The sequence below is a fragment of the Vidua chalybeata genome, chromosome 24 (genome assembly GCF_026979565.1).
Source record: "Vidua chalybeata isolate OUT-0048 chromosome 24, bVidCha1 merged haplotype, whole genome shotgun sequence".
Classification (NCBI taxonomy): domain Eukaryota; kingdom Metazoa; phylum Chordata; class Aves; order Passeriformes; family Viduidae; genus Vidua; species Vidua chalybeata.
Genome location: NC_071553.1, coordinates 1,864,956 through 1,883,734, shown reverse-complemented (window position 1 = coordinate 1,883,734; position 18,779 = coordinate 1,864,956). Strand labels below are relative to the sequence as shown.

The window sequence follows — 18,779 nt, the reverse complement described above, 5'->3', positions numbered from 1 at the left end:
CTCCAGCCCTGCTCTCTGATGGCCTCTGGATGTGTTTCCCTCACCAGCCTGTGAGACCAGCTCCGAGGATGGAGCCAATGGCGCTGTGGGCACAGCTCGAGGGCGCTGCCCTCTGCTGCGCGGGTGCCCAGCTGGCTGCGCGGACCCCAGCCCTGCAGTACGGACTGTGCACGCTGGGGAGCTGTTCCGGCACCTGGACACCATCCTGGCATGCCACGTCCTCTTAGGATAGACTCACCACAGCCTCGGGCAGCCCAAAGGGCTGCCAGGCCCCAGTCCCGGTGGCTCTGTCAGTCCCTGCCCTGCTCTGTATCCTGCTGCTCCACGGTGTCACGCCCCAGCGCCAGAGGGGACGGGATCCAGTGGAGCCAAGGAGGTGTCGGAGTGGTGCCAGCCCTGTGGAGACGCGCTGCAGCCCGGAACAGCCCTCGGTACAGCCCGGAGAAGCGCGGGCACAGCCCCGGAACAGCCCGCAGCGGCAGCGGGGCCCTGACCCGGCAGAGGGCAGCAGGGGCTGACGAGTGCGAGTGTGAATGCGAGCTGTGTCCGTGTGTCCGTGTCCCTGTCCGTGTGTCCCCGTGTCACTGTCTGCATGTCCCTGTACCCGCGTGTCCCTGTTCCCATCCGTGTGTCCCTGCCTGTGTGTCCCTGTGTCCGTGTGTCCCTGTCTGTGTGTCCCCGTGTCACTGTCTGCATGTCCCTGTACCCGCGTGTCCCTGTCCGTGTGTCCGTGTGTCCCTGTCCGTGTATCCGTGTGTCCCTGTCTGTGTGTCTGTGTGTCCCTATCTGTGTGTCCGTGTGTCCATGTATCCCTGTCCGTGTGTCCGTGTGTCTCTGTCTGTGTGTCTGTGTATCCGTGTCAATGTATCCCTGTCCGTGTGTCCGTGTGTCATTGTCTCTCTGTCCGTGTCTGTGTGTCCATGTGTCTCTGTCTCTTGTTCTGTGTGTCTGTCTCTGTGTCCATGTGTCCCTGTCCGTGTGTCCCTGTGTCCGTGTGTCCCTGTCCGTGTGTCCCTGTCCGTGTGTCCCTGTGTCCGTGTGTCCCTGTGTCCCTGTGTCCGTGTGTCCCTGTGTCCGTGTGTCCCTGTCCGTGTGTCCCTGTGTCCCTGTGTCCGTGTGTCCCTGTCTGTGTGTCCCTGTGTCCTTGTGTCCGTGTGTTCCTGTGTCCGTGTGTCTCTGTCTCTCTGTCCGTGTGTCCCTGTCTGTCCGTGTGTCCGTGTGTCCCTGTCCGTGTGTCCCTGTCCGTGTGTCCCTGTCCGTGTGTCCCTGTGTCTGTGTGTCTCTGTCTCTCTGTCCGTGTGTCCGTGTGTCCGTGTGTCTGTCCGTGTGTCCCTGTGTCCCTGTCCGTGTGTCTGTCCGTGTCCCCGTGTCCCGGCTCCCAGCGGGATCCCGCGCCCTCCGTCGCGTGCCCGCGGTCCGGCCCTGGGGGCGTGTCCCTGCCCGGCCCCGCCCCGCACCTGGTCCGGCCCCGCCCCGCCCGCGGCCCCGCCCCTCCCGCCCCGCGGATGCTCCGGGGCAGCGGCGGCCGCGGCGCCGTGCGGGGCCATGGCGGCCCCGGACAGCTGCGTGAAGGTGGCCGTGAGGTGAGTGCGGGGATCGGCGCTTCCCGCGGGGCGGGCTGCGCGTCCGGGGCCGCGCGGAGCTCGGTGCGCCCGGGACCGGTGCCGAAAGGCGGGGCGGGCGCAGCCGCTGCGGTGCGAGGCGGGGGTTGGTGGGTGCCCGCTCGGCTCCGACCCCCACCCCGGGGCATTGAGACCCCGCCGGGCCGTTCTCTGCCGCACCCCCCACGGCCCCGCCGCTCTCCTCCCCACCCCCCGCTCCCCACCGTTTCGGGATGTCTCCCCCCTCTCCCCACCGCCGGCGCTGCCTTCCCTCCGCCCGCCCCCGCCGCCCGCCATCCCCCGTGGCCGGCGGACGGCGAGGCCGGGACCCCCGGCTCCTCCACCTGCAGAGCCGGCGGACGCCCAGCCTGGGCAGCTCCCGGCTGCTGCGCGGGTGGCTTTGGCCGTCCGAAGTGTCACCAGGATGCCCGGCATTGTGGGGGCTCCCTGCCGCCCCCCCCGCTGGGTGGTGGGAAACGATGCGGTATCTCGGTGTCCTTTGTGCTGGGAACAATGCGCCTGCAGACCCGCACCTCACAGAGGAGCTGCCGGCGGCCTCGGAGCCCGCCGGGGCTCGGGGGGCTGCGGGAGCTCGGGGGGCGTGGGCCGGGCGAGGCCGAGCTCCGCGGGAACGGGTGACACTCCCCTGTGTCACCCTCGTCTTTGTGAGCGCCATGCCCGGCCCGGTGCGCGGCGGCGGGGCTCTGCCGCTCCTGCCCCTCGGGAGGAAGGAGTCCCCGCCGAGACAGGGGATCCGAATCCCACGGAGCGGCAACGCGGGACCCTGCCCGGCCCGGGACCCTGCCGCGGCCGGAGCCGCCGTCCCCCGGGGGAAGGGACCGGCCACCGTGCCTGTGCCGGGGCAGTCGCATCTGCCGGGCCCGTGGTGGTGGTGGAGCGGGTCGGAGCCCGTGGGAGCCCGGCCCCGCAGCCCGTCCCGGCCGGCCGGACACGCCGTGCCTGCCCCGCTCTGTGCCCCGTGCCCCCGCCGGCACGGGCAGTGCGGGCTGGCGGCTGCGGGGACCGCGCCGGGGCTCGGGGGGCACTGCCCGCGCCCCGCCTGGTCGGAGCGGGAGCACAAAAGATGCTGCTGGTGCAGCGGCAGCGATGGAGGGAGAGCGGGTGGGTGTGGGGCTGTGTGTGCGTGTGCACGCGGATGTGCAGGGCTGTGTGCGTGTGCCCGCGTGTGTGTGCACCGCGACACCTCCCAGCTCCCCCTGCCCCTCCGTCCTGCCCGCCCTGGCAGCAGCCGGAGGGGATTTTTTGCCGTTCTCCTCTCGAAAGGCCGAGGGTCGAGGCCAGGCTTTGGCTGCGAAGGATGGGGGAGCTGCAGGAGTGACGGCAGCCCCTGCTGCGGCTGCTGCTGGGGTGGCTGCACAGGGGCAGGGGGGCTGTGCCAAGATAGAGTGTCTGTGCCAGGACACTGACCCGGGAACCGAGTTAATGCCGACCATGGGGGTGGAGATTTCCTCCTGGCCAGACTCTTCCCGTCTCCATCCTGCATTTCTCTCGAGATGATGCCTTTGAACATCGTCCCGGAGATGGGGTGGGTGCCCCACGGCATGGCGGCTGTGGAGTCGTTTCTGCGGGGCTCTCCTCATCCCTCAGCTCCCTTCCAGCACTGGGGTCTTGGGCTGGCTGGTGCTTGGCTAGGGGACCGCAGCAGGGAGGTGGTGGGGGTATGCAGCATTGCAGTGGGGCTGGAGCCGTCATGGTGAGGATCCAGGGAGGGGGGAGAGCTCCCACCCTCCTGCACCCCTTCCTTGAGGGAGCGAGCCAACATCCCGCTCAGAGCAGCTGGTGAGAGCTGGGCACACGGAGGGATGTGGTGCTGGAGGTGAGTCGGGAGGACAAAGGAGCAGGGCTGGGAGCGAGGAGGCTGCCAAACAAAGCCATCAGGTTGTGACGCCGTGCAGGAAGGTGGCTCTGATGCTGAGCTGAGTGTGCAAGGGCTGAACTGCTCTCCCTGCAGACCACCCACCTTTTCTGCCACAGCAGCCCCGGGGGGCTGGGGCTGGGTCCCCTCCTGTTCTGGACTTGGAGCAGAGCAAGGTTTTCCTTTGTCAGTGCTGGTGACACCCTGCCGGTGGAGCAGCCAGGCTGCAGGATTCTCTAAGATCCTTGAAGTAAACCTGCCCCAGATCCTACCTCTCTCAGCCATCAGAGCACAGAGGAGATTGAATGTTTCTGGGATGCAGCAGGACATGGATCAAAGCTCCCCTTTTGTCCCTTGATAATAACATGAATGGGCCAGCTGTGCTGTTTCTTTGGGGTCTCTGTGTCTTTCTTTGGGGTCTCTGTGTCTGTGCTGCTGGTGGGAGGGAGGTGGGACCTGGGGAAGGGCCAAGGGCACTGGGAAGTGATGGTGGTGTTGCTGGCGATGATCCAGCTGATGTCAAGAGGTGCCACAGCCATTGGGATCCATCTCTGTGGTCCCACAGAGCCTTGGGGTGGGAGGAGTAAGGACAGTTGAACAGAGATGCTGGATCTGTGCATCCCAGTTCCTGCTGATTGCCTTGGTGTGGCAGGAGAAGGCAGGAGAGCTGCTGTGGTGTTTCACTGCCAGCCTCACAGGCTCCCATCTTCTCCTCGAGACCCTGGTCTGCCCCATTTGCCCTGGGCTCCAAAGAGCCTGGCTGCTGAGCTGTGGGCACATGATTTAGGCTTCCCACGTGCTGGGAGGGAAATGGCCGGTACCTGCGGCAGTGCTGCTCTCAGCAGAAGGAAATGCAGGCCCAGCAGCTCCTCCTGGCCCAGGGGCTGATTTGTTCCTGTACCTTGTACCTGCAGCTCAGACCTGCAGTGGCTGCAAGGGCAGGGCTGGGTCCTGCCCTGGCCCTTGCCCTCCCTGCCAGCAGGGTCTGCCTTTGCTTGCTCCTTAGTGTGACTTGTGAGTGTCACTGTGTCTCCTGGGGCAGTACCGAGTGTCACTGTGCCTCCTGGGGAGGTTCTGAGTGTCTCCTAGGGCAGGTTCCAAGTGTTACTGTGTCTCCTTTCGAGTCTCACTGTGTCTCCTGGGGCAGTACCGAGTGTCACTGTGTCTCCTTCCGAGTGTCACAGTGTCTCCTGGGGTGGTTTCCGAGTGTCACTGTGTCTGCTGGGGCAGTTCCCAGTGTCACTGTGCCTCCTTCTGAGTGTCGCTGTGTCTCCTGGGGCAGTTCTGAGTGTCGCTGTGTCTCCTGGGGCAGTTCTGAGTGTCGCTGTGTCTCCTGGGGCAGTTCTGAGTGTCGCTGTGTCTGCTGGGGCAGTTCTGAGTGTCGCTGTGTCTCCTGGGGCAGTTCTGAGTGTCACTGTGTCTGCTGGGGCAGTTCCCAGTGTCGCTGTGTCTCCTGGGGCAGTTCTGAGTGTCGCTGTGTCTCCTGGGGCAGTTCTGAGTGTCACTGTGTCTCCTGGGGCAGTTCTGAGTGTCGCTGTGTCTGCTGGGGCAGTTCTGAGTGTCGCTGTGTCTCCTGGGGCAGGAGGAGCCGGCAGGCCGGGCTGTGGCTCTCCAGGCCGTGCTGGGGCAGGGGTGTCTGCAGGAGCTGGGTCTGGGGCCCGTCCTCCTCAGGCAGCAGCCGCTGCTTCCTTCTTGTAGGTCACCTTCAAACGGGTGCCTGCCGTGCAGCCGGAGCAGCAGCTCCCCACTCCTGCCCTCTGTCCAGGCCTTGGTTGGAGGCTTGGCACAGCAACTGGGGGCTTGTGCCCCTCAGCAGCCCCTCTCCCCACAGCCCCCTCCAGGCTCGCAGGCAGGTGCTGCCAGCTCCTGGGGCCGGTGAGCCGGGCAGTGGGACTGGCTGTGCTGCCTGCAGGAAGCAGAGCTCAGCGGTTCTGCAGTGTCAGGAAGGGCTGATGGCATGTATCGACCCCCGAAGCCATTAAACCCCCTGGCTGGAGGCCTGAGTGGCCTGGCTGGCTGCAGAGCTGCTCCCTGAGGGCACCTCCAAACTGGCTGGTTGGTTTGAGAGGGAGCAGCATCCCCTGTGCCAGAGCTGCCATGGCACTGAGCATGCCTGGCCTGCTGAGGAGACGCAGGAAACGGAGCTTGTGAAATTGGGGAAGGAAGTTGAGTCGTATTTCAAGTTTATTTAAACTCTGCAACCTCCAGTGCTCTGCTGCTCTCGCGGCTGCCCCTGCTGCGATGCTCTGTGGCCCACGGCAGAGCCCATTGCTGGCTGGTGCCTCGGGGAGGGACTCCCAGCTCCTCCTCGGAGTCCCCCTCCCCTCATTATCATACACCCTCGGGGTGCTCTGGCCAAACGACTGAGCTGGCAAAGGCCTGCTGCTGGGATCAGCTGGCTCCAGCCCTGCCAGGGTCCTGGCACCTCTAGTGCCCCATGGCTGGGGCTCTCTGCCTGCTGGGGTGGAGCCCAAAGTGTCTGGTACCAGCTGGGGTCACTCACGGAGGGAGTGAAGTTGTAGCCCTTCCACATCAGCTGTTCTGGGGTGGATTTGGATCCAGCGAAAGGTGGAGTGAACCCAATTCGTGCCACTGTCCGTGCTGCCCAAGGGCTCCAGCGGGGAGAGGGAGGGCTCAGCCCTGGTACCTGCTGCCCACCATCCCCTGCTGCTGCAGTGCCTTGGAGGCCCTCTGGTGTGGTCCTGGGGGGGCACTGGCTCCTGGCAGCTTTGGCTGGTGTTGGCCTGGCTTTGCTCAGCTGTTACAGCGCCATGCAGGGAGCGATAAGGCAATCAATTCCACCCCAAGGCACGGGATGTGACTGTCTCCTGGAGGGGGAGGGGAAGGGGGGAGGGGAGCAGCCCATCCTGGTGCTGGGCACAGCCCTGGGGTGCTCTGTCTCCCATCTGCAGGGCCAGGGGCAGCCCTGGTCCCCGGAAGGAAAGATCTCAGGAGGCTGCTCTATCCTCAGGGTGCTGGGCTGGCAAACCACCGCTGTGGGCACCCCAGCCCCTTTCTCGCCAGCCTTTGCACCTGCTGAGGGCAGCTCAGCCGTGGCAGAGGGCCCCTGCCCCATCCTGGGGGTGTTTTGGTGCTGGGCTGAAGCCACCTGGACACGCTGCTGCTCTGCTTTCACTTTGGGGCTTTGCCGCCTGCTGTGACTCGGGGCCGTGTGTCCCAAGAGCAGGGGACAGGGGCTCCCCAGCCTGGAGGGAGCTGTTGGGGACCACGCTGGGCTCTGGGGCGGTGCTGGGCCCAGGTGTGTGCATGCAGGGGGCTCAGTGCTGCCTTCAGCCAGGCACTCCATCGGCTTTTGCAGCGGAAACGTGCAAAAGTGGAGCAGGGCTGCACCCCCGGATGTGCCAGCGCCCACAGCAAAGCAGCTCCGGGCGGGTTTGGTGCTGCACACATCACCCGGGGCAGGGCATTTAGCTGAGTACCGTGAGCCTCAGGAGCTGGGGAGGCCAGGGCCTCCCAAGGATCAGTCCTGCGGAGCCAGCTGCTGCCTCAGCAGTGAAATTGGAGGCAGGAGAAAACTGCAGATGAAGCCCCAAACAAAGCTGTCAGAAACATGGCTCCTGGCCCCGGGGGAGGGAAGGTGATATCCTCTGTGGGCCCGAATCGCAGAGCCAGCCCTGGCCAGTGGCTCTACTGCTGCTCCTGCTGGGGTGGGGGGCTGGCCCCGCTGGTCCCACAGGGCTGTTTCCTGCCGGAGCCTGTCAAAACACTCGATGCCACTGGTTAAACAGCCGGCGGATTTGGGATGTGGTGGATTGTGAGGGCAGCTGCCGCTGGGATCTGCTGCAGGAGATCAGTCTGCAGGGGGTTCCTCTGCACCCTGGGCAGTTGCTGATGGGTTTTACTTCGGCTTGGTGGAGGCGACAGTCACTGGCACCTGCCTGCCACCCCTTCCCTCTCTGGGCAGAGCAGGAGCCAGCGCAGCGCTGCCCTGGCGTGTGCTCGTGTCCCCGCTGGCCCTGCCCTGCTCTGGGGTGCAGGCTGCCTCCTCTTGCTCGGAATCTGCCCCTCTGCAGAGGGGATGTGGATGTCACACAGTCACCACCCCCACTGCCAGGAGAGCTCAGCCCCAGGACTGGGGCATTCCCTTTCCCAGCCCTGCAGCTCCTTGGAGCCTGACGTGGGTGGGGAAGATTTCTTGTCACAGCTTGCTGTGGTGGAGCCTGGTGCCAAGCTGCCCTGTCCCGTGTCCAGCTGCCCTGTGGGGCTGTGGGCACCTCCCTGCAGTGAGAGGTCCCCATCCCTGCTCTGGCCTGGGATGCTGGCAGGGAGCTGAACTCCTGCTCCTCCTCTTCCCCATGCCTTCAAGCACGGAGTTCCCTGGCCCAGTGTTGCATGGCTCTGCTCATCCATTATTTCAGGCCTGAGGGAGACATTAGCTCAAAATATTCTCTGTTCCTTGCCCAGGTGAGGGACTGGGTTTGCTCCTGGGTACTTCAGAGCATCCCCCGTCCTGCTGGCCAAGGGCTTGGCATTTATTTATTTCTATTTTATTTATTTATTTATTTATTTTTATATATAAATTGTACATATTTATTCTAGATATAATTATACATATTTATCTATATTTATTTTTAGCAATTTATTTATATCTAGAAATAAACAATATAATTGTTTATATATTTATTGTTTATACTATCTTATTTATATATAAATAAATATATATACAGATTTATAAGAATTTATATATTATTTACTTATATAATTTATATATTTAATAGTTATTTATATAATTATTTTTATATTTATTATTTATTTTATATATTTATAGTTATATTATTTATATAGATATGTATATATTTATATTATTTATAAATAACAATATAATATATAAAATCATTTATGTATATGAATAGTATAGTTATAAATAATAAATATATTATCCATATCCATTTATATAAATTTATTTATTTATATCCCCTTATTTGTATTTTGGGGAGGGGCTGGAGAAGCACCTCTTTTGTACCACCTGCTCCCATGTGGTGTGGGCAGTTTTGCTCTGGTGTTCCTGGTGGGCTCTGGGGCTGCAGAATCTTCTGCCAAGGTCAGGTTGTTGTTTCCCCAGTGGCAACTGGAGTGCACTGGGAGGCTGCCAGCACGCTGGCTCTAGGGAAGCCTTATCTCCAGTATGGGCACAGCACAGTGGAGTGGGGTGGAGGTGGGATGTGGGGACCTTGCAGGGGCGCCAGGGAAAGGGAGAGGTCCTGTGGGTGGGATTTGCTGAGCTGGGAGGAAATGGGAGCCTCAGTGCTGGGGCACAGAGCTGGGTGGGGAACTGTGTCCCTCTGTGCCCATGAGACCTGGGGGACTGCTGGGCTTTGTGGGATCAGGCCGATGGCCTGGCAGGCCCAGTGTCTGTTGGTGAACGATGCTTTCCTCTAACTCCCTCTGAACTGCCGTACTGCTGCTGAGGCAGTGTTTTTGGGGCTGTTCCTGCCCGGCTGGAGGGGAGTTGGGGCGCTGCTGGGGCGTGTGTCACACCGTATGTGCTGTCACACTGTATGTGCTGTCACACGTGTGTTTGCCACCCCTCCTGGGGTTGGTGACACCCTTTACAGGTGGCTGTGCTGGGTCTGTTGTGTGCAGACATCCCCTGGTGTTCCCCTTGGGCTGATCCCAGCCTGAGCTAAGGCCAGTCACCTCTGGGGGTGAGGCTGGAGTCCAGGGAGACCCCAAACTGGATTGGCTCTGCTCCCCTCTGGGCTGAGGAGAGCAGGGTCCCCTGCATCCCCTGGGCCCTGCTGGTCCCTGCCACGGGCTGGGTGTCCCTGCTGCTGGCCTGTGCAGTCCCTCACCCTGCCGTGGTCTCAGCACGGAGCAGATGGTGCAGCTCACAGCCTCGTGCTCCTGCCAGAGCTAATGAGCAGCACATGGTGCCTGCCACGGCCTGATTTAAAGGTTTCCCTAAGCCTGGGAAAGCCTGGAGTGGTGGGATTAGGGGGAGCCCAGGGGGCTCTGGGGTGCGAGGCAGGCTTGCCCTGCAAGGAGCAGGCTGGGTGGTATTGGGGTGGGTTTCCCTGGGGGATGGATGTAGGGGCACGTCCCCGCTTTGGGCTGTGCCCAGTGGGGCTCTGGGTGCACCCAGCTCTGTGGGGTGTCCAGGCTGCCCAGGAGCTCTGTCTTGGCCCAGTGCTGATCCAGCTGTGCTGGCTGAGGCACCCCTGCCTTGGCAGGGTCTCTCTGGGGCACAGTGGCACGGGGGGCTCTGTGCTGTGCTGCTGCTCTGGGAGGTGCCTGGCTATATCTCTTAATTGGACTGTTTGCTGACCAGACCTGGCAGTCTCCGGGGAGCCTGATTCAATTTTCTCTGATTGCTAAGCCACTTCCCTGCCGTGGTAATTAAATGCTGAACTTTGTCTTGGTTTATGTCCAATATAACCTGTGTGCAGAGAGGCAGCCCTTGGCAGCCAGCCCTCTCCCTGGTCCCCATGCTCAGGGAGACTGGGGCTGGGAGATCCTTTCCCAGGCAAGGGGAAGATTCTCCTGTGGGATCTGGGCCTGGGCAGCCACTGGGGAGGGCAGGCAGCCCCATCCATGCTTGAGGTGTGGGAAAACCTGGAGCACTTTGTTCTGATCCTGCCCTGGGGAGCTGCTTGGCCAAGCTGAGCACCCCACACGCCTCCTCACCTGCTGGCTCTGTGGTGCCTGGGCTGTCCTTGGCCCGTGAGGTGTCCTGGGAGAGCACTGGAGGGTGAGAGAGCTGCTCCTCCTGGCTGACCTGGGCTGCTGGTGGGGTCACAGGGCAGCAGGCCTGGGGCAGAGCAGGGTGAAGCTGGGCAGCAGAGAGGACAGCGAGGCTGGCAGGGCTGTGTGCAGGCCTGGGCTGCTGGGCAGGTGCTCTGCAGCTCTGATGCTGGGGAGGCTGGAGGGGGCTGGTGACACTGGGAGCAGAGATGGGGCCATGGGAGGAGTGGGGATGGGAGCAGGGTGAATGCAGGGTCATGTGGGGAGGGGAGATGGGGCAAATGCCGGTGATGTGGGGCGTGGGGTGAGCACAGGTGATGTGGGAACAGAGACAGGAGCCTGAGTGCAGGCAATGTGGGGAGAGGAGCCAGGTGCTGTCCGGGCTTGCCCAGCCCACCTGTCCTGACAGGCTCTAGAGCTGGGCTGTGCCCCTGGTGGGCTCTGCCAGCTCCAGCTCTGCCAGCCCCAGCAGCTGATGCCTGTGGCTGGGTGAGGGGCAGTGCCTCAGCAGCATTGCAGTGGGCAGCCTTGCCCCTCTACACACAAGGTGGACAAGAGGTGGTGGCCATGAGCATCTGGGGCCTGGCACAGAGAGGGAAAATCCCATGGAGCTCTTCCACCCATCACTCTCCAGCTCTTTGGCTCTGCTCCCTGGGCAGCCAGCCCTTCCTGGCTGGGCAGCCTCCTTGGGAGGGAAGAGGAACAGCTCTTTGTAGGGTCTGCAGGCAGCTTGCAGAGAGGTCTTGGAGGGACAGGAGCTCTTTGTGATCCCCCAGTCTGAGAGCAGCTGCCCTACAGCCCCCTGACAGCACTGGGAAATGTTGGAAGGTGTGTGTGCTCAGGCTCCCTGGGGGGTGGAACAGCCCCTGTGTGACATGGCTGATCCTGGCTGATGGATCTGGGTCCCTCTGCCCCTGCAGCAGGGCAGCTGTGTCTCAGCAGGGTGGTGTGGCCTGGTGTGTGCCCACAGGCAGTTTGGTGGGGTGGGGTGGGGCTGTTGTGGCTCTGGCTCTGTGCTGGAGGGCTGTGGGAGTGTGCTGCCATGGCTTTGGCAAAGTGCTGGGAGCCAGAGGATGCTCCGAGCCCCTTGGGGCTGCCGTGGTGCTGGGCTGGGAGACAGGAAGCTGAGAGAGTTGGATGAGGAGGACATGAACGCAGCAGTCCACGTCAGCCAAGCTGCGCCTTCCCGTGCAAGGAGACAGGCTCCCTTCGGAGTGCAGGCTGCTGGTGCTGTCAGTGCTGTGTGCAGCCCTCACCTGGGGATACTGGCTGTGCCAGCCACCCCGTCCCCTTGCCTCTTGCAGGGCTTGAGATGCTGGGATGGGGAGATCCCTCTCAGGAGGCTGTGCCTGCTGGGATCAGGGACCCCCGCCCAGGCTGACCCTGCCTGTGGAGCTGCCCCACAGTGCCCACCTGGCACGTGGCTCCCAGCCCCTCCTCCACTCCCCCAAGCCTGGCACAGGGCAGCAGTACAGAACAGCTCACCCTTTGTGCCTGCCCAAGCTCCTGTGCCTCAGCTCCTGCCCCTCGGGTGGCAGGACCCTCTCCCCTCCCTCCTCCCAGATGCTCGGTCTCCGTGGCAGCCCAGCCATGGAGACAGTGCTTTCAGAGCCTGCCAGCCTGGCAGGGACAGCCAGGGGAGCAATGGAGACGCTCCAGCCGAGGTCCCCTTTGTGTGTGTCCCTGCGTGGCTCGTGCTGATGGCTTTGGATGCTGATGCTGGATCAGGCTCCTGCTGGGACGCCCGTCATCGCCCCAGCGGGAGCTGCCGTTGGGATGTTCTGCACCCCTGCCTGCCCCTCTGTGTGTCCATCTATCCTTCCGTCCATCCATCCACCTCCTGCCTGCTGCACTCCCTGCCTGGGAAGGTTTTCTTGGCAGGAGCGTTTGGCTGGGACCGTGCAGCTCTGATCTGGCTCTCCAGTCCTTGTCACCATCCCTTGGCAGGGAGCTGAGGGCTTGGTGGTTGGTGTGGCTGTGGTCCTGCTGGCTTTCTCCTTCCTGGGGTGCCTGTGCTGAGGCTGCTGTGTTCATATAGGCGGGAGGGAGACGAGCACTGAGCAAGCCAGCATGGCCAGGCTCAAAGTGGGTTCCTAAATGCCCTGTGGAAAATTCACGTGCACCCACCCCTCTAGTGCTGCTGCTCGTGCTGGTCCAAACCCCCCTTGCAGGTCTTTAACCCTCTGGGGGGAGAGGAGAGACAAAGAAATGTTTTGCTGAAAACCTGCTTTAATTTTTCCTGAGACGGAAAAAGATTCCCAAACGTTTTGTGGCTCCAGTTCCTTCGTCTGCCCATTCCCTGGGGCTGCAGTTGCTGTTCATGTCTAGGGCGGGGATGGGGGAAGCACATCATCTTGCTCCAAAAGTAATTAAAATCAGGGATAATTTTTCTGGAGGAGGGTGGAACCCTGGGAAGGCGACAGGAACGAGTCTGGGACTGAGCACATCAGAAGCTGCTTTTTATTGTGGCTGCTGAGCTAAATATATCCACAGAGGCACAGAGCAGTTCCCATGCGTCTGCTGCGTGGGGTGAGGGGTGCAGGGGTGCTTGGCACTGCCTGCCCTGCCAGGGGCACCCTGTGCCCCCAAACAGCCCAGGGCCCTCCTGGGCTTTGCTCCTGGGTGGGTGAGGATCAGAGACTCATGCATGAAGCTGTGTCAGGGCAGGTTTGGGTTGGATCTCTCAGAAAGGTTCTTCTCCCAGAAGGTGCTGGGCACTGCCCAGGCTCCCCAGGGAATGGGCACGGCCCCGAGGCTGCCAGAGCTCCAGGAGTGTTTGGACAGCGCTGCCAGGGATGCCCAGGGTGGGATTTGGGGTGTCTGTGCAGGGGCAGGGGTTGGACTGAATGATCCTGGTGGGTCCCTTCCAGCCCAGGAGATTCCTGATTCTGAGTCCCAGTGCACACAGCCGCTGCTCAGGTCTCGGTGTGGCTTGCCAGGGATGTGGTTTGAAGGAATTAATAGCCGTGTTTATGGAGCACCCGGGGACGGGAGCTGTGCAGTCATTAGCACTAATGAGAGCTATCTGCATGGCGCTTGGCTCCAAACTCCTTTCTCCATGAGTCCCCTGGGAGCCCCCAGCTTCCTGCAGCCGGTGCATCCAGCACAGGCAGAGCTGTGCAGCCCTGCGGAGGAGCAGTGTCTGTACAGCCCTGCAGAGGAGCAGTGTCTGTGCAGGTCCTGCTGCTCTGCTCCCACATTTCCCAGGCAGGGGCTGAGTGCAGTGGGTGGGATGTGATGGGTGGGTCAGGCACTGCCCGAGCCAGGAGCCAGCTCAGCCTCGCCTGTCCCGGTCCCATCGGCGAGTCCGAGGCTGGGGACAGCTTTTGGGCTGGGTGGTGCTTTGCTTCAAACGGTGAGGAGTGTCTTGCCGTGGTTTTGCCTTTTGCATTTGAAGCCTTTGTAGCTGCGGTTTGATGTGTCTGCGTCGGGAACGAGTGGGAGTGGGACTGTGCTGGCCTGGCTGCCTGGCTCTGCCCCCATCCCTGCTGGGGCTGATCCGGTGCCACAGCCCCTGTCTGTGCCCAGCCCTGCCAGGGGCATCCCCCTGCCAGGGGTGAATGAGCCAGAGCAGCCGCGAGGGGCTGGCCCGGGCTGGCGGGCCGGGGGCAGTTCTAGGTGCAGGCTCTTTGTGCCCAGCCCTGCCTGTCACCTCATTCGTGGAGGTGTCTGGTGGTGTTTCTGGGATGTGTCACCCTCTGTTCTCAGCTGCAAACAGGTCGGGGTTATGGCTGGCTGCAGGAGCTGAAGCATCCCCTGCCCAGTGTGCTCTGTGCTACAGGCAGAGGTGCTGCCCATCCCCTGCCTGCATGAGCCACGTTTCCAGCAGGGGTTGTAGAATGTCCTGAGCTGGAAGGGACCCACAGGGTCCAGCTCCTGGTCCTGTGCAGGACACCCCAGCAATCCCACTCTGTGCCTGAGAGCATTGTCCAAACACTCCTGGAGCTCTGGCAGCCTTGGGGCCGTGCCCATTCCCTGGGGAGCCTGGGCAGTGCCCAGCACCCTCTGGAGAAGAACCTTTCCTGATATCCAGCCTAAATCTCCCCTGACACAGCTCCAGCCATTCCCTTGGGTCCTGTCCCTGTCACAGGGAGCAGAGATCAGAGCTGCTCCTTGTGAGGAAGCTGCAGACCTCGATAGGTCTGACCTCAGGCTGCTTTTGTCCAGTCTGAACAAGCCAAGTGACCTCAACTGCTTCTCATATGGTTCCTCAAGGCCCTTCACCATTCTTACATCCCCCCTCTGGACACTCCTGATACCTTTCTGTCCTTTTTACACTGTGGTGCCCCAAACTGCACACAGGACTCGAGGTGGGGCTGCCCCAGTGCAGAGCAGTGGGGAGCAGTCTTTTCCCTCTGGTTGTGCTGGACTAGGCACACCCTAGGACATGGATTACAGGATGGGCTGTGCTCTCCTCCTCAGGACCAGACTGGTGTCCCCCAAGCCTGTGCTGCCCTCAACCTGCTTCTCTTCCCACAGGATCCGTCCCCAGCTGCCCAAAGAGAAGATAGAGGGATGTCACATCTGTACCTCGGTGACACCTGGCGAGCCCCAGGTGCTGCTGGGCAAGGACAAGGCCTTCACCTATGACTTTGTCTTTGACCTGGACACGTGGCAGGAGCGGATCTACACGACGTGCATGGGCAAGCTCATCGAGGGCTGCTTCGAGGGCTACAATGCCACTGTGCTGGCCTACGGGCAGGTACAGATGCTGTCCTCGGCGCTGGGCTCTCCAGGGATGCTGCAGAGGGCACCTGGGGGGGTTAAGGGAGGTGGAGGGTGTGTGAGAACCTGCCTATGGAGAGAACAGAGTTGTCCCTGCTTGGGTGAGACCTGGGGGCAGGGGTAGGAGGGGATGGCAGGGCTGGGAGTGTGGGAGCTGATGTGTTGCTGGGGGTCACAGTGGCTTAGCAAGGACATTTGGGGAGCCTAAAGCAGCAGAGGGAAAATGTGGGGTGCGTTGGGCAGAGCTGAGCCTGGGAGGGCCCAGCCAGCTCCCCTCCCTGTCTCTGCACAGACTGGAGCAGGGAAGACCTACACCATGGGCACTGGCTTCGACATGAGCACCTCGGAGGAGGAGCAGGGCATCATCCCACGGGCCATCAGCCACCTCTTCAGCGGCATCGAGGAGCGCAGGCGAGCGGCCCAGAGCCAGGGCGTGGCAGCGCCCGAGTTCAAAGTCAGCGCCCAGTTCCTGGAGGTGGGTGGCTAATGGGAGGTCTGGGGGACACCACAGCTCTGCCCTGTCCTTGTTCCTGTGCCTTGAGCTCCTCCAGATCTCCTGACTGGTTCCTGACAGAGCTGGACCCTGTGACAGGCATGGGGCTGGGATGTGTGCTGGTGCAGTGGGGACTCGAAGCACCTACATGGCTACAAACTGGGTGGAGGGAGCTCCCACAATGGGGAAGGGCCTTATGGCTTGGTCCCCTGGGGATCCAGGGGCTCTGAGCTGTCTTATCCTTGTTTGAGGTCCAGGATAGCCCACTGCCTTGGACCAGAGCTCCCAGTGAAACAGGAGGAGGAGAAAGTGCCACTCTTGGGAGGGGTTTGGGGAAGGACTGTGCTATTTCCCATGTCCTTTGTTGCATCTCTGACCTTGAGAATGCATCCTCTCCTGCCTCTGCCCAGGCTTCTCCTATTCAAAACCTCTTCTATTAACTGCTTCATTCCCTGGAGAAGTTTGCCCTGGGAAGCCTGTGGACCTCGTGTGTTGGCAGTGTTTTTCCTGGGGGTTGCTCCTGGGCTGAAAGAGTAAAGAGGTGCAAGTGGGAACTGTTTTAAGGCCCCAGTGAGAAAGCACAGGGTGGTGCTGAGCAAAGCTGAGCTCCCAAGCAAGCCTCATCTGGTTGAGGCTGTGACCCAGGAGGCACCCAGAGGGGATGGGCAGGGAGGGGCCCTGTGCTGTGATCCTGGTGGCTTTGTTGGCCATCACATCTGGGTGTCTTCAAATGCTGATGGCTTGGAGAGGGCCCAAAGTCACTCCTTGCTGGAGAAATCCTTCCCACTTATGTCTCCATCTGCAGAGCCCCTGTGGTGCTGTTGTGTCCTCCCATTCCCATCACTTGCCCTGTCCAGGCTCCTGGTTGCCTGCCCAATTGTGCTCAGTTGGTGGGGCTTCTCTTTAGGGATCCTTTGTGCTGGGATGGAAATGGGGACAATTTCCTGCCTGTCTTGAAGTCCTGTGTGGCTAAAGCAGCACGTGGCCACATCAGGCACTGGTCACCAGCCCTGCTGTCCTGGCAGGGGCACAGGACTTGTTCTGGTTGATCCCTGTCTTGTGACTTTGCTCCTGGGAGCAGGTTCTGGGAGCAGGTTTAAACCTTTGAGGAGCCTGGTGGCACCAGGGGCAGCCAGAGATGGATTAGTCTGATCCCTTGTGCTGGCCAGGAACCTGCAATCCTTGGGTGACCCAGCTCTCTGCACTGGCATGTGGGTGCAAGAGGTGACATTGAATGGTGGCAGCAGGGAGACAGAGGGGCAGGGGTGTCCCTCCACCCCAGGCTGAGAGGGGACTGCAGAGTTTGGATGGAGTCAGCTCTGGGGCAGCAGGGTTTTCCTGCTTGTTCAGCACTCCCTTGTCCCCCTTATCCCCTGTACACCTGACAGAGGTGACCTGGAGCTGTGATGAGAGTGGGGTTTCACTGGCTTGTGCGGCCAGGTGAGCCAGGAAGGTCAGGGGGATGTGTAGCTCCTGGGCATCTGCTCAGTGGAGCTGCTTGTGTGCACCAGGAACTGGACAGCTTTGGGCAGCAGAAACCAACCCAGACTGCAGCTGAGAGCTTGGCATGGCAAGCTCTGGAGCACCAGTCTGACGAGGAGTGGCTGAGGGAATTGGGGGGCTCAGCCTGGAGAAGAGGAGGCTCAGGGGGACCTTCTTTCTCTCTACAGTTTCCTGACAGGAAGGTGGGGCCAGATGGGGGTCGAGCTCTGCTTGCAGGGACAAGGAACAGGAAGAGAGGAAACAGCCTCAAGTTGTGCCAGTTGAGGTTTAGACTGGATGTTAGGAAAGATTTCTTCCCTGAAGTTGTGGTCTGGCATTGGCACAGGCTGCCCAGGGCAGAGGTGGAGTCACCATCCCTGGAAGTGGTCAGAAGATGCGTGGGTGTGGCATTTGGGGACATGGTTTAGTGGTGAACATGGCAGTGCTGGGATAAGTGGTTGGACTTGATGATCTTAGAGGGCTTTTCCAGTCTGGAGGATTCCACGATTCTGTGCTTGTGCCTCCTCTGGTATGCATGCACACACCCCAGCTCCCCTGCTCAGCCTTGCAGGTGGTGTGAGCACACACAGCTATGGGGGAGTGGCAGCAGGGTGCCAGAGGCAGCTCCTGCCAGTCCTGCAGTGCCAGGCTTGAGCAGCCTTGTGCTTCCTCTGCTCACCCCACACCCACTGCTGCCCCGCTCAGCTCTACAACGAGGAGATCCTGGACCTGTTCGACAGCACCCGCGACCCCGACGCACGCCACCGCAAATCCAACATCAAAATCCACGAGGATGCCAGTGGGAGCATCTACACCACGGGGGTCACATCACGCCTCATCAGCTCACAGGATGAGGTGGGTGCAGGATGGGGCAGACACAGAGCAGGGGTGGCAGCTGGGTGCCACTGGCAGGGATGTGCTATGTGGGACAGCTTGGTAGGGGGGAGATCTCTCCCAGGATGGGAGTGCAATCCTGAGGTGTTCTGGAAAAGGTCAGTGTGTCCGCTGAGCTGCACAGGGTCTGTCCTGACTCCCCACAAGGGGGCTTTAAGGTTTCCTTCCCTCCCTGGTGTCGTTGCAGCTGATCCAGTGCCTAAAACAAGGAGCTCTATCCCGCACCACGGCCAGCACCCAGATGAACGTGCAGAGCTCCCGATCCCATGCCATCTTCACTATTCACCTGTGCCAGACGAGAGTGTGTGCCCGCCCAGAGCTGGTGAGATGTGGTCCTGCCTCGTGGCCAGGCTGTTCTTGGGTTCCATACCCAGGTGATGCATGAAGTTCCCTTGGGAAGGGGAGAGGGTTTGAAGTGTGGCAAAGGGAAGCGGGGATTTTTCTGTCTTCTTTCCAGTCATAGCCTGCATTGGGATTTAATGGGAGCTGAGGGTGAGCTGATCCGAGGCAGGATGGCTCAGAGCAAGCTGCTCTTGGGATGCTGTCCCCATCTCTGAGGAGCTGGATATGGAGGGTGAACGCTCAGACTCCGGGAGCCTCTGCCTGCTCCGGTCTGGGGTGGTGACCCCTCGTGTGTCCCTGGCTGCAGGTGAATGAGGAGGTGAGCAGCCTTCTGGATGGATCCCAACCCGCTGCTGAGTACGAGACCTTGACAGCCAAGTTTCACTTTGTGGACCTGGCTGGCTCGGAGAGGCTGAAGCGCACGGGTGCCACTGGCGAGAGAGCGAAGGAGGGCATCTCCATCAACTGTGGGCTGGTAGGGCACTGGGCTGCGCCAGTGGGCAGGAGAACTGGCAAGGCAAGGCCTGCCAGGGGAAGCCTGTAACGCTTCTGGGTCTTGCTTGGAGCTGCCCTGGGCTGTTGGGGTGCTGCTGGGGTTTGTGCTGCCTGTGCCTGACGCACAGTGCCAGTGGTCAGAGCGCAGCTCTGCTGCCAAAGGAGTCTC

The 18,779-nt window shown here is 61.2% G+C and overlaps 1 protein-coding gene across 1 annotated transcript in view; it reads left to right on the top strand.

Moving 5' to 3' along the window:
* The first annotated feature begins 1,548 nt into the window (after positions 1 to 1,548).
* The window catches only part of KIF21B (kinesin family member 21B), a 41,424-nt gene continuing 24,193 nt past the window's right edge, over positions 1,549 to 18,779 (top strand). Inside the window, exons 1-6 of the mRNA XM_053963868.1 lie at positions 1,549 to 1,583; positions 14,659 to 14,881; positions 15,197 to 15,379; positions 17,585 to 17,734; positions 17,961 to 18,095; positions 18,423 to 18,590. Of these exons, the coding sequence (XP_053819843.1) occupies positions 14,819 to 14,881; positions 15,197 to 15,379; positions 17,585 to 17,734; positions 17,961 to 18,095; positions 18,423 to 18,590 (699 nt within the window). The 5' untranslated portion in view covers positions 1,549 to 1,583; positions 14,659 to 14,818. The remainder of the gene's footprint in view (positions 1,584 to 14,658; positions 14,882 to 15,196; positions 15,380 to 17,584; positions 17,735 to 17,960; positions 18,096 to 18,422; positions 18,591 to 18,779) is intronic.